The sequence below is a fragment of the Aptenodytes patagonicus genome, chromosome W (genome assembly GCF_965638725.1).
Source record: "Aptenodytes patagonicus chromosome W, bAptPat1.pri.cur, whole genome shotgun sequence".
Classification (NCBI taxonomy): Eukaryota; Metazoa; Chordata; class Aves; order Sphenisciformes; family Spheniscidae; genus Aptenodytes; species Aptenodytes patagonicus.
This window is the reverse complement of record NC_134981.1, coordinates 1745932-1758672: the sequence shown is the minus strand read 5'-3', so window position 1 is coordinate 1758672 and position 12741 is coordinate 1745932. Positions and strand designations below refer to the sequence as shown.

Below are 12741 nucleotides of genomic sequence, written 5' to 3'. Positions count from 1 at the left end.
CCGCCCCACCGGCGCGGGGCATGCCGGGAGATGTAGTCCCGGCTAGCGCGGCGCCGGCCGGCCGGCCGGCTTCGACTACAGCTCCCGCAGGGCCGCGCGGCCGCCCCTGCGCCTGCGCGCCGCCATTTTGGAAAGGGGTGCGGTCCCTTCAAAGCCGCTGCGCGGCAAAGCCTGGAGGAGCGGCCGCTGTGGGGTGGGGACGCCCGGGGCTCCCGGGCAGGGCTGGGGAGGGATGGGCGGGCAGGCAGGAGCTAGGGTGGCGCACCCTCGTGGCGTTGCGGGGGGGCTGTGCTGCTTTAGGCGCTTCTTTTCCCCGCGCTGGCTGCTTCTTGCGAGGGAAGGGGGGTCGGGGGTGCCCGCCATGGCCGGGTCTTCCCGTGCGGGCCTGCCCTGCCTCTTTCGGGGGTGCTGTGTGTGGCTGGGGTCCCGGGAGGTCTCTGTTGCCGGTCGCGGTGCCCTCGGGCCGGTGCCTGGGCCGGCTCCTCAGCTTTCCGGGGAAAACCGCTTCGGCCTTGGAAGAGCTGGTCCCCACTGTGCCGTTTTCATATAAATCCTTATGCTGCTATTGCATGATGATCCCTGTACGCGTGTGGTATTGGATATAACAAAGTTATTAATCGTTCCTTGTTGCAGCACCAGTTTCCTTAACACCTTAACAGATTTTTCAGATGGTCTTTTACCTACAGGGATGAAATAAACTGTTAGGTTTCTTTCAGGGACCTTGACCGTCCTGATTACAGCATTTGGAACAAGCGTGTGCTTCCAATTCTTCAACTTACAGTTTGTGGGGTTACAAAGGCGGCTTGGATTGGGTTGACTAAATTGCGTAGATAGGATGATTCTAAGTGCTCCCATATGGCTCGTAAAATTCTTTTGCTGTGTGTACCGATTTTGGTTATATAAAAATATCTGCAAGGGTAATGGCTTCCTACTCTTGTTACATTGAGTTGTTTAGTTTTTCGTGCTATCTAAGCTACTTCTGTTTTTTGGTCATGAATGGTACTCTTGTACTGGTTCTGAAATCAAAAGTTACGATACTTTTGTGTGTCTTTGCTGAATTGTATGTTTGGTGACAAATGGCAGCAATTCTTATCTGAAATTCTGTTGTTGCAAAAGCAGGGTACTGAAGTTCCTCTAGAATTAGCAAGGAGCCAGGTTTTCATGCTCTTCTGTTGTTTTTTTTTTTTTCCATTACTAAAGTTTTAATATACAAGAAACTTTCCTTATTGTTATCTTTTTTTCCAGAGCCTTTATTTCCTGCCTTTTAGTTTTCTAGGGGTGGTGCACCTATATGACAAACTTATTTGAAAAGCAGTGAGTTGAATAGCTAAATAGTAACTTTTAGGAAAATAATAAAATTACATAACAAAAGTAAAAAATCCTAGATACATTTATGAGAAGACATTTCAGTGCAGATGATCACTTGCGGTTTTGTTTCTTTTTCCACTTAGATTGATTAAAAAGATGAGTGAAGATTCTAATAGAAACCTGGATAAAAACTATGACAAGCTCAAAAAAAGAAAGCAGTATCTGCTCTCCTGAGTCAACAATATCTTCTCTTTTAACAAGCTATAGCATTGATAGCAATAATCCATACTCAGACAGTTTGATTCAGTACAAGGACAAGCTTTACAGCTCTGCATCTGAGGCTCTGGAGGCTTATATTGAAGATTTTGATCGAAGTCTCACATCTTCAGAAATAAGCACTGGAAAAATCTGCATATGTCAAAGCACTCCTAAACGAGTTCAGTTTGTAAAGCATCATGCCAGAAAAAAACATGGTATGTCTTCTGCAAATACGGCTTTTAATAAGTTTTGGTGTTTGTTGTTCTTTTTTTTTTATTCATTGCCAATGGTATTGCAACTCCTTGTCTCACACCAGGTGTGTTTTGTTGAAGGAATATTCCATGCACAACTGCTTGCAAGTCTTTTATGGTGTAGTAAATGATGCTTGGTCATGGCTGGCAATATTTGTCATTCTCTGTAATGCTTTTTCACAAATCCTTGGTGGATTGGTGAGAATTCATTACCACGTTTATAGGTGCAACAATAAATTCCAGAGTATGGAATAGAAATTGTATTTTCTATATGTGAATATATGCTAAAGATGATGTAAATCATTGCTTAAACCGAGTCTTGAAAAAAATCTCAGTTTCTTTTCCAAAGTAACATCAGAGTCCAATTAATTGAAGGAGTTCCCTTAAACACTGCTTTTTCTTAGAACAAAATTTGCCCTTTATCCATTGATACTTACGGAATGTACTTTTGGGTCTGAAGTCTAACCCAACAGGGTAATGTGTATGGGTTTGAACTGGCTTTTGTCATTATTAGCTAGCTTGACTAGATAAATACTTAATTGATTATATGAACTCTTATGAGAAGATCTAGAGTAGATAACTGTGCTTGAGCTATTTTATACTGCAAATGCTTTGTCTGTTACATCTAAAATAACAAAGTCCTAAGTACAGACAAACTTTGTACCTGAAAAAGGACGCTTGCCTGGGTGGCATTGGCACGGACAGTTGTGGTAGCATATTGTATTATTCAGGGTGTTTTTTCTTCACTGTAGCCTATAACCTTCTGCTAGCTTCACACCTTTCCTTTCTTTCTCTTATCAAGACAGCTGGTTTTTAGATGTGTCTAGCTTCTGGTTTATATTTTTCTAATACAAACCATCTTCTACTTAAGTTTAACTGACTTCTCAAACAAAAATAAGCATTCTGATTATCACTAAAAATGAGAAACTGTTCTCTGAAAGATGTCATCTGCTCATATTTTACCCTGAAATTTCTCTGTTGCTGTTCTTTGCAGAAGTCTCATTAGCTCCATTCACATATTAGCTAGTCTGCATGTATGTTTTGTATAATAGTCTGTAATATACAGATTTCACTTACTGATATTACAGTGAAAGTGAGGAAAAAATAACTTCCAGGTACTAGCTGAGGAAAACCTATTTTTGTGAATCAAAGTGCTTTATAGTTTCAGTAAAAAAAAAAAAAAAGATTTAATGCTATAATTCTTCCCTGAAAAACTGCCAAGTCAAATCTTATACAGCAAATAAGTTTCTGTAGAATCACAAAATGGGTCTACAGGCCCGTTAATCTGGCTACTTGCCTTGCAAGCTATTGCTTTTAGCTATCTTTTTCTCTAGTAAATGTGCTCTAACTTCAATATGGGGAAAGTTATCCCTAACACTACTGTGTGGGGGAAGTGTCACTACTAGGACTGAAATACTAAGGATGTATCTGCAAAATACACAATTCTGAATGTGCAACTAAAAATGGACTGTAGAATGTTGAAATCTTGTTCCTCTTAAATAAAAACTTCACAGCTTTGAGTATTTTCTTTAATGTTGTGTACTAGGCAAGGAGGGGTAACTTTTGACTGGTAAGGTTTTTATCAAGATTCTAATTAGAAACGGAACCATTCTTGCAAGAACTGTAATTCAGTATCCCCTGGTAAAGAATATATTTCAGCTTTAAATTATTACTTCATGTTAGATCTTACAAATATATCATTTTGGTATGCTTGAAGTTTAGCAATTCATGTAAAATATCTTTGTTTTTCAGCATCGGATGATTTTAATCAGCACGTAGGACTGGGTTCTCTTGCTTCACCCTGTAGAAGGCAGACTGAGTGTGACCCAGACTTGATTAGTCTCGCGACGGATGACCTGTTAGCATTTCCAGCAGATGGATCGCTGCCCTTTGTCCAGCATACTCCTTTTAAATCAAGGCATCAAAGTAGTGAGTTGAACAGGCGGTCACTTAAAACATCTTTCTGCCCTTACCAAACCTCATCACTCGATACTGAAAGCGGCTTCAGTAGTCTCCAGGAGAATGGCAAAGCTGTTGCTCACCAGAATCCACACAAAGACTTCAGCAAAAAGAAACACAATGTGCATACACCTGATAGGTGTGATTCTGTCTCCTCTAAAGGAAGTTCAAGACCCTTCTCTTGTGAAGAGACCTCTAACACTTTTCCTTTTAAGAATTATCCGAGGTGGCTTACCAGTCAGAAGTCTGACTTAAGTGTATCAGGGATAAGTAGTATTCCCAATTTTCACTACCCAGTCTGGCTTAAGAGTTACAACCTTTTTTCTGATTCAACTAAAGAAAATGATGGTCAAAATTTTAATATACAAGGCAAAGCTTCCTCTTCACAAACTTCTGAGATCCTGACAAAAAGACACTCTGTCAATAAAGACAGTTCTAATTTTTTTGAACAAAACAGTTGCCTGGATCTGAGAGATGATAACAAAGTAGAAGAACGTTACAACTATGATAATCCAGATGCATGCTTCCAATTTGATAACTCGTTTTCAAGACACACCAAAAAGCCATTCAGAGGTAACCATATTTCATATAACTTGTTTTTTTAATTTTGAGGGTATGTGTATAAAGATGTACTTTTCTTAAACCAACATTCTCTAGCCATGTTAGTCTGACTGCACTGTATAGTAGATCTAGTCATGTCCATCTTTGACAAATGACTCAAAGCACTTACTAGTAGTTGACTAAGTTAAACAGCTTTTATACTGTAAGTTTTCATATATAAATCAATATTTAAGCATTACTTTTACAGCAAAGTATTTATAACAGTGGCATATTTAGTACTTTACTGCAATGACAGTAATTCCATGAATACCTTAATAGAATTTCAAGCATTAAATTAAACTTCAGGAAGTGTAATCTTGGAGGAGAGAGATTCCTAAACACAGTGTAAATGAACCCATCAAATTGGTAAGAAATACCATTTATCGTACAGTCTCTTTCTCTACTTTACACAGTCAGCAGGAGATATTTGTAACCCATATACTTAGGTTATCCAGTGCCTTCAGTTTATGTAGAGACTTTCCTTGGGAATCTCTCATGTAGCTACTCTTTGCAGCAGGCCATCGCTCTTCAGAAGCAGGGAGGTCCTCCCATGGTGAAGCACCATCTTTTTATTATGAAATATCAGCAAGATTTGCTTTGATATGACAGATTAACATTGCGAAGTGTTAATTACCTTCACTTCCATCTAAGTTTATTCATTTAAAAAGAAAAATATTTTTTTTGTTTTGCAAAGCATAAATATTGATCTCTCCCTCTTTCCAAGAGGTTATTTATAAAAACTAAGTTAAAATGTGGTTTATGTTGTGAATTCAAAGTGACAAAATGCCAGATATGCAATGTCTGCAAATATCTTTCTAATGTGTGTGCATGATGAACTTTAAATAGAGGGTTATATCTTTTTTTACACACAAAACTTTACCAATCATGAACAGGCTAGGTATAAAAAAAAAAAATATGAGAATGTGTCTGTCATTTTGAGTGCTTATCTCAACCTATTTTTAAATGTGAGTCCTGTATGTGATTGTATATGTGACTTGCATGTATGTTTGCATGATTTCTCTCCCAGGTGTGTGTAAAAGCAGCTGTTAGAAAAACCTGTACAAAATAATAAGAAAATTAACCTAAAAACTTACAGTATTAATAAGTAATATTTAACATTGTATTGTGAATTAATATTAATTATATTTTCTATAACATAAAAGCAGATTAAAAATATTAAATAATCTTGAATGCTGCATATGTTACTTGTTTTACATAAGTTAGGAAAAGAAATGCTTGACTACTTTAAATACTCTCCTGGCTAGAACCTTGCAGATCCCACTTGGTACTGATGATTTACGTGCCGTACTGCCATACCACGATAACCAAAGGAGTTGTATTGGGCCTGTACTCTCTGTAAAATATTTCCAGTGCTAATTCGTCTGTAGTAATTTTCTTTGAGTATTACATAAAATTAAAAGTAATGTGGAAATAATGCCTTGAAGAGGGTTGGATACATTGTGTCCTTGTGTTTTAGAAGACCAGCTTGAGCTACTTACCTTGAAGGCTGACAAAGGTCTGGAGAGTTCAACTGAAGACTTGTCAAATACTCTGGAAAATGATGGCAGTCCTTCTACAACAGATATACTAGGAGCAGAAAGATCATGGGAAAATGCTCCAGGTGCTTTGTAAGTAAACATATTTTTGGAGTAATTTGTTGATGAAAATGGATAATGTACTTAATTGCTCTTGTATATAGATTATAAGTAATGGTGATGTGGCATGTACATAAAGAAAGGATTTACTGTTAGATTTCTTGCGTAGTGCTAAATGTTTGATAATTCGAGGTCAGGTTGTTGGTGCACTGCTTTCCCTTTTTCATCAAAGATAGCAAAGAGCGCTATCAATATTACTTATTGTTGCCTTTTAATAATATTTCTTATATATATAATTGATATACAAAGATATGTATTTCAGGAGAAAAATTATTTAATGGAACTTAATTTGAGAGATTTAATAGCTTATGAAAAACAGGTTACTAGTGGGAAGTCCATTTTTAAAAAAAAAAGCAGTGTGGTCTTGGGAAGTTTTGGAGCGGTCTCGGAAGTGAAATTTCAGTTGTTCAGGAGCTGAAAGGTTATTTCACAGGATCAAATAATAATAAAAATCAATACTAGAATTTCCTGTAGTTTCTTGCAGTTTTTAAGAAGCAGCTAGGTGTAAATGGTTCTGGGCGTTGTCTGTCAGTTTCCCTTTACCCTAGAAGATTTTGAACTATTGGTTAGTTTTAGCAATCTTTAACAGGTGAGTAAAAGTCTCAAACTGCAGCATTCCTGCACATGACAATAGAAATGGTACTATTCATGCTCCTGTTGGGAGAGGGGCTAATAATCTAGTCTCCTGCTAGCCACCAGAATGCCCACATAGGAGAACATCACTGGAAATCAGGCTTCATTAATGTCTGTTTCTATGAGACTGCTAGCTTTAAATTAAAATACCTTAGAGACTGTAGAAGAATTAGAGGTCAGTAAGCAGAGTGTAACTGTTTTTCTTTAGATGTTGAATATTAATGGAGGAGTACCAAGTGTAAGAAAAACACCCATGTGTAATAAACTATAGCTAAGAAGTCCTTTGTTTAGTTGATTTTTGTGGCTACCCCTGTTTTGACTATACTGGCAAAACTGGAAAAAATAGTTGTTTCTCACACATACACTAAAGTGCTGACAGGACTACTCGGTGCCCCCTTGGTGTTGCACTGATGCAATATATCTGGTTTCATCATAATGACTATATCCTAAAACAATTCTTTAGTTTACAAACCTGTTGTTATTCTCCACTGCATGTTTAATGTTGGTTTAGCAAACCACCAGTGCCTGTGTGCTGTGAGGACATGGAGAATGTGCTACCGTTCCCCAAGGCAGATATTATACATAAGTTCTTGGAAGACTGTTTAAATGACAAAAATAAGGTCAGTAAAATTGAGTATTTTTTTCTGAGAATGCCCAAAATGTGTAAGGCTGGTAAATATTAGAAGGGGGAATACCTGTAAATTGGTTTTTCTTCTATAATATATAAAGTAGAAAGTCTAACTGCAGTAGTTTAGCCATATTTGAGCATAGAGTTATTAAATCCTATAATCTAACCCTTGGTCACAATTATGATTAAGAAAGCATCTAACTATAAAATGCTTTGCTTAGTAATAGTTTGACTTTTACAGTCCATGTTTTGTTTAAATAATAATTTTCCTGCCTCGAGTAAAGGAAGAAATTTTTTTGTTATTGATGTATTAAATACTACTAATTTCATAGCCTGGCTGATGTACTGTTGGATATGAGTCAAGTTCAAGAGGTAAGTTAAGTAACATATTTCTTATTTATGCTGTTGCACTGGAATTGGATCATGGATTGAATTTACGCTTTTGATTATTCATTATTTTATTCCCATTTTTACATATTAATCACCTTCTTGGCAGTCTTTAATGTTTTTCAGTCTTTCATCTGGATTATATGAACACTTTATCCTTTTCTCAGCTAGGGAGATGAGCACTGAGCCCAATATTCTAGTTGAAAGGCATACTATTAATTTACGTACTGGTATGTTTCCTTTGCTTTCTGCCCTATTGTCCTTGAATCTTTACTGCTCTAAGGTTCTGTTTTCCCATCTTGTAGTAAACAGAGCATTACCCTTTAAGTTTTTCCACTGTGACACATACTTCTGTTTCCTTAAGGAGTTAATTGACACAAACCTAATGATGTGCATGAGTAATTCAAATTACTCTGATGAATGGTGCTTCGCTGTATTTCTTCCTTCATGGTTTCCGTTCTCTTGGTTCTGCTAGATCATCAGACATTTCTAGACATAAGAATTTCTAAATTATCCACAAATTTTTGTCACCTTGAGTTAATTTGCTTTTTTGATTATAGAATGAGCAGATATCATATAGGTGCTAATTATATGAATGAATCTGTTTATCATTAAGGAAGCTTACTTGCTCTGTCAGTTATGAAATGTTGAAACATGTTGCAGCACTGCTGTTGTAACATTACAAGGACTGACAGTCTTAATGTTCTTGAATTATTTTACACAAGCCAGGGCTGAGGCCTTTCTGTGTTGCTTCATGTCTTCCTAATGATGTATGTATTTACAGTGATTTCACTGACTGTACAGTGGCATAAATTAAGATGAACCAGTGTAGCATCATACTATAAATAGACCTTTAAAGAACAGGTAGAGGGAAACACTCATAGAAATTAGCCTTTAACTTGTTTCAGGGAAACTTCAAAAGTTGTTTGTTTTATTTTGTTTTGTTTTATGTGCACTGCAGTACACTGCGAGATCAACAAATTCTTTGGGTTTTGGTTTAGGGAACTACTTTTTCCGGCGGTTATCATCACAGGCCCCTTGAGGCTTTGAAGCTAACGTTGTTTAAACTTCAAGCAATTCAGGGAAGTTTAAGCCAGAATGAAACTGCTGAGCAAAAGGAAGAGTTTGAAAAAGTGAGTAGCTAGTTTCCTTATGTTGTATCTTGTCAAAATCGATGTGCTGCGTACACTTCTGAGAAAAATTTAGTCCTTTTATAGACTTGGTTTCCTGTCATCTTAGAGCATTGCCAGCAGATTCAATCCAGTTTGCATCAGGAGCATATGCTCAAGACTGCTGTGCCCTAAAATCCCCTGTGTCTTGTTGCTGCTGTTGCAAATTGGAGGCCCTGTGCTACATTACGCTGCAGTCTCTCCTGTTTGCAGGGTCACTGTGTGGCCGGTCAGTAACTCGACAGTGGCCTCAGCAGTGCTGCAGAAAGCAGTACTTGTAAGCCAGGAGATGGCGACATTCCAGGCAATCCTGCCCGAAGAGAGCCGATGGTGCTCTCCTCTGCTGCTCTAGCAATAGCTGTGTTCTGGAAAAGTTGTCTTCTGATAATATCCCCATTAATTCTAGGCTTTTGGGGGCATGTACCAAATTTTTAAAAAGCCAGACGTTCTCAAATGCTCTATCCTTGCCTCCTTTGGCATCAGTGAGTTGGTATTTTGTGGCACTTTTGTTTCAAAATGACTTAATAGACTTTATGAAAAAGGTAAAAAGAGATAATAACGTTGCTTGCATACAGTTCTTAAACCCTATGTCCTATGCTCAGTAGTGAATGCAGTGCTCCATATATATCTGGATCAGGCAGGCTGGGGGAATGGGCCGACAGGAACCTCATCAAATTCAGCAGGGGTATATGCAAAGCCTTGCACCTTGGAAGGAAGAAACCCTCGCAGCACTACAGGCTGGGGACTGCCTGGCTAGGGAGCTGCTCTGTTGAAAATGCCCAAGTGGTCTTGGTAGGTACAAGCTGAACATGAGCCGTCTGTGTGCCCTGGCAGCAAAGGAGGAACAGCAGGGCCTGCGCTATATGGACAGGAGCACAGTCAATGGATCAAGAGAAATGATTGCCCCTCTGTATCCCCCAGCACTTATTAGACCACATCTGTAATACTGCATCCAGGTTTAGGCCCCTCGCTTCAGGAGAGACATCAATAAGCTGGTGGAGGGGCACCTAGGCGGTTGGAGGCTACAGCACTTGTTTATGGGGGGGAGCTGAGAGAACTGGGCTTGTTCAGGCTGGAGGAGTACTTTTGGGGGACCTAATAGAAGTCTTCCTGCACCTGTGAGGAGGGTATTAAGAAGATGGAGCCAGGGTCTGTATCAGAAATGGTGTGGCCAGCAGGAGTAGGGAAGTGATCGTGCCCCTGTACTCGGCACTGGTGAGGCCGCACCTCGAATACTGTGTTCAGTTTTGGGCCCCTCACTACAAGAAGGATGTTGAGGTGCTGGAGCGTGTCCAGAGAAGGGCAACGAGGCTGGTGAGGGGTCTGGAGAACAAGTCTGAGGAGGAGCGGCTGAGGGAACTGGGGTTGTTTAGCCTGGAGAAAAGGAGGCTGAGGGGAGACCTCATTGCTCTCTACAACTCCCTGAAAGGAGGTTGTAGCGAGGGGGGGGTCGGTCTCTTCTCCCAAGTAACAAGCGATAGGACGAGAGGAAATGGCCTCAAGTTGCACCAGGGGAGGTTTAGATTGGACATGAGGAAAAATGTCTTTACTGAAAGAGTGGTGAAACATTGGAACAGGCTGCCCAGGGAAGTGGTGGAGTCCCCATCCCTGGAGGTATTTAAAAGACGAGTAGATGAGGCGCTTAGGGACATGGTTTAGTGGGTGGTGGTGTTGGGTTGCTGGTTGGACTCGATGATCTTAGAGGTCTTTTCCAACCTCAATGATTCTGTGATTCTATGATTCTTCATAGTGGTGCATGGTGGAAGGATGAGAAACAGGCATAAATTGAAACAGGAGGTTCACACTGGACATTGGGAGAAACTTTTTAACCTTGAAGACAGCCGAGCACTGGAACAAGTTGTTCAAGAGAGGTTGTGTAGTCTCTGTCCTTGGAGGTTTTCAAGATTTGACTGGATAAAGCCCTGAGCAACCTGCTGTAACCTCATAACTGCGTCTGCTTTCAGCAGGAGCCCACCTCCTGAGGTCCCTCCCAACCTGAATTACTTTATGATGCTATAAAGTTTTTGGCAATACTTTCCAATGCATTGTGCTATAAAAATTCCATGTTTTATGTCATATTCAGTTACTTTTCCTTCCCTCAGCTAACAATGTTTTTTTTTAAGCTTTCTGAAAAAGCAGAGGCTGAATTAAAACTGTGTGACAGTGAGATAATCCCCCTTACTAATTCTATTCAGAAGTAAGTGACCATTGATTTTTCTGACTTTTCTCTGTTTTCAGAAAGTGCAGAAAAGGAATGATAAATTAGCTGAGAGTTTTGTCATGTGATCTGAAAACTTTAAGAATAAGCCGTTAATGAATAATTAAAAACATGGCAGTTCATGGTGCAGAGAAATATCTGTTGAATAGTTGCAGAGATATACTCTGTAAATAAGCAGTTGTATTTCATCTATATCAATAGATTAATTATTGCTACATATAGATGGACTTTAAAATAATCACACTTGGAGAAGTTTGTAATATGGGACAAAATATTTTCTCTTCACTACAGTGGGGAAAATAATTGCTAGAAAACAGATTTCATTAATGAAATCCTACTGAACAGTTATAAGTGACAAAAGAAATAAGTTTGAGAAAAGGCAGAATGGAAAACAGGGTTTTATGTAGAGCGCTTGTTTCAACAAAACTCAGTGTTGCAGTACAGTTTTATACTGTAATGTAAAATTAAAAGATTTTTTAATTTAAAAAGATACAGTAACTTTCACTATTGCTATTTTATAACAATGTTTTGCAGTGTTTAACATCCTCTGTTAAATACCCATTCCGTAATAATTTAATAGAAACTGTGTTTGTGAGCACCTGTATTTGAAAAGACACACTTAAAATTTCAGTTCCAAAAAGTGTTTTATCTTTTTAAAAAAAATCTTAGTGTATTTTATAATCTCTGAAACAGAATAAGTGGAACAGTTAGATGTAGAGATGTAAACTGTATATAATACCATTCAAACTGTTAAGCTGTTTGTAAGAAATCAACATCATTTTCTGTTAAATGAAAATAGTAATATATACACTGTTGTTAAAGTCTTCATTTTTCCTAATCTAGGGCTTTACACCATTTGTCGCGTCTTAAAAGTCTTGTTGAAGATAACAGTAACCAACAAGAGCAGACGGGTGATCATGAAGAAGATAAACAAGACAAAAAGAATGATCTGTGAAGCTGATAACTAAGAATATTTTAATACTGTGTAATTTAAATAACTTGTCAGCCTGACCACTGGTCAAAATTTTTTGAAAGCTGAACCAGTGCATGTTCTGAAAAATGTTGTATTCAGTATTTCTGTACATATTTGTTCTTTTCATTAATAACTTCAAAGCTTAATTGAGTGTTAGTGCTTCCAGTAGGATCTAACAATATGTGCAAGAGATACCACTTTTTAAACGAATAATTAATTAAAATAATGTGAACATTTTCATGGAAGAATCTCTGTGTATAAAAAATTTACAAAAAACTAAACTATTTGGCCAATTCTAGTCATCACTTCATTACATGGTGTGTTAGAAACAGGGTGAGCTCAATATCATGTGTAAAGTTAAGCAGTAAGGTTTAGCAATAATGTAATTATGTAATATTTCCAGTGCTGTTCTTTCTAACAGGACTTGAGTTGATGTAATTGTATGTTCCTTGTTCCCCGACCACAAACTTAACAAATATATTGTATCAAAAAGTGTCTGAAGTCTTTTTGAATTGTCCCCCTTTCACATCCTAGTAAAGCCTGGTTCTCTGGGGAGAGAAGGCACTTGTTTAGAGGCATCCTGTTTGGGAGCACAGGGTGTGTTTCAGCTGAACTGATCCAACAGGTGGTTGTCACTGTTACTGAGAAGTCCTAATTTCCCTTCCATTTTCCTTGGCTTTGTTCTTAGCTTTAGAGCATATA

At 38.3% G+C, this 12741-nt stretch overlaps 1 protein-coding gene across 2 annotated transcripts; it reads left to right on the top strand.

The window, feature by feature from the left end:
• The first annotated feature begins 137 nt into the window (after positions 1-137).
• LOC143172108 (lung adenoma susceptibility protein 2-like) lies at positions 138-12567 on the top strand. Of its 2 annotated transcripts, XM_076361362.1 has the most exons (8): positions 138-193; positions 1452-1781; positions 3570-4349; positions 5854-6004; positions 7176-7284; positions 8681-8812; positions 10972-11045; positions 11910-12567. In XM_076361362.1, the coding sequence occupies exons 2-8, from the start codon at positions 1502-1504 to the stop codon at positions 12019-12021; spliced, it is 1638 nt and encodes a 545-aa protein (XP_076217477.1). In that variant the 5' UTR covers positions 138-193; positions 1452-1501; the 3' UTR covers positions 12022-12567. The 2 variants fall into 2 exon arrangements, with proteins under 2 accessions (XP_076217477.1, XP_076217478.1); XM_076361363.1 differs by lacking the exon at positions 10972-11045 and having other exon boundaries at positions 11910-11984.
• Positions 12568-12741: the final 174 nt, after the last annotated feature.

Coding starts and splice junctions, on each gene's coding strand:
- LOC143172108 (XM_076361362.1), top strand. CDS start 1,502: ATGACAAGCTCAAAAAAAGAAAGCAGTATCTGCTCTCCTGAGTCAACA. Junction 4,350..5,853: donor CACCAAAAAGCCATTCAGAG/GTAACCATATTT, acceptor CTTGTGTTTTAG/AAGACCAGCTTGAGCTACTT. Junction 8,813..10,971: donor AAAAGGAAGAGTTTGAAAAA/GTGAGTAGCTAG, acceptor TTTTTTTTTAAG/CTTTCTGAAAAAGCAGAGGC.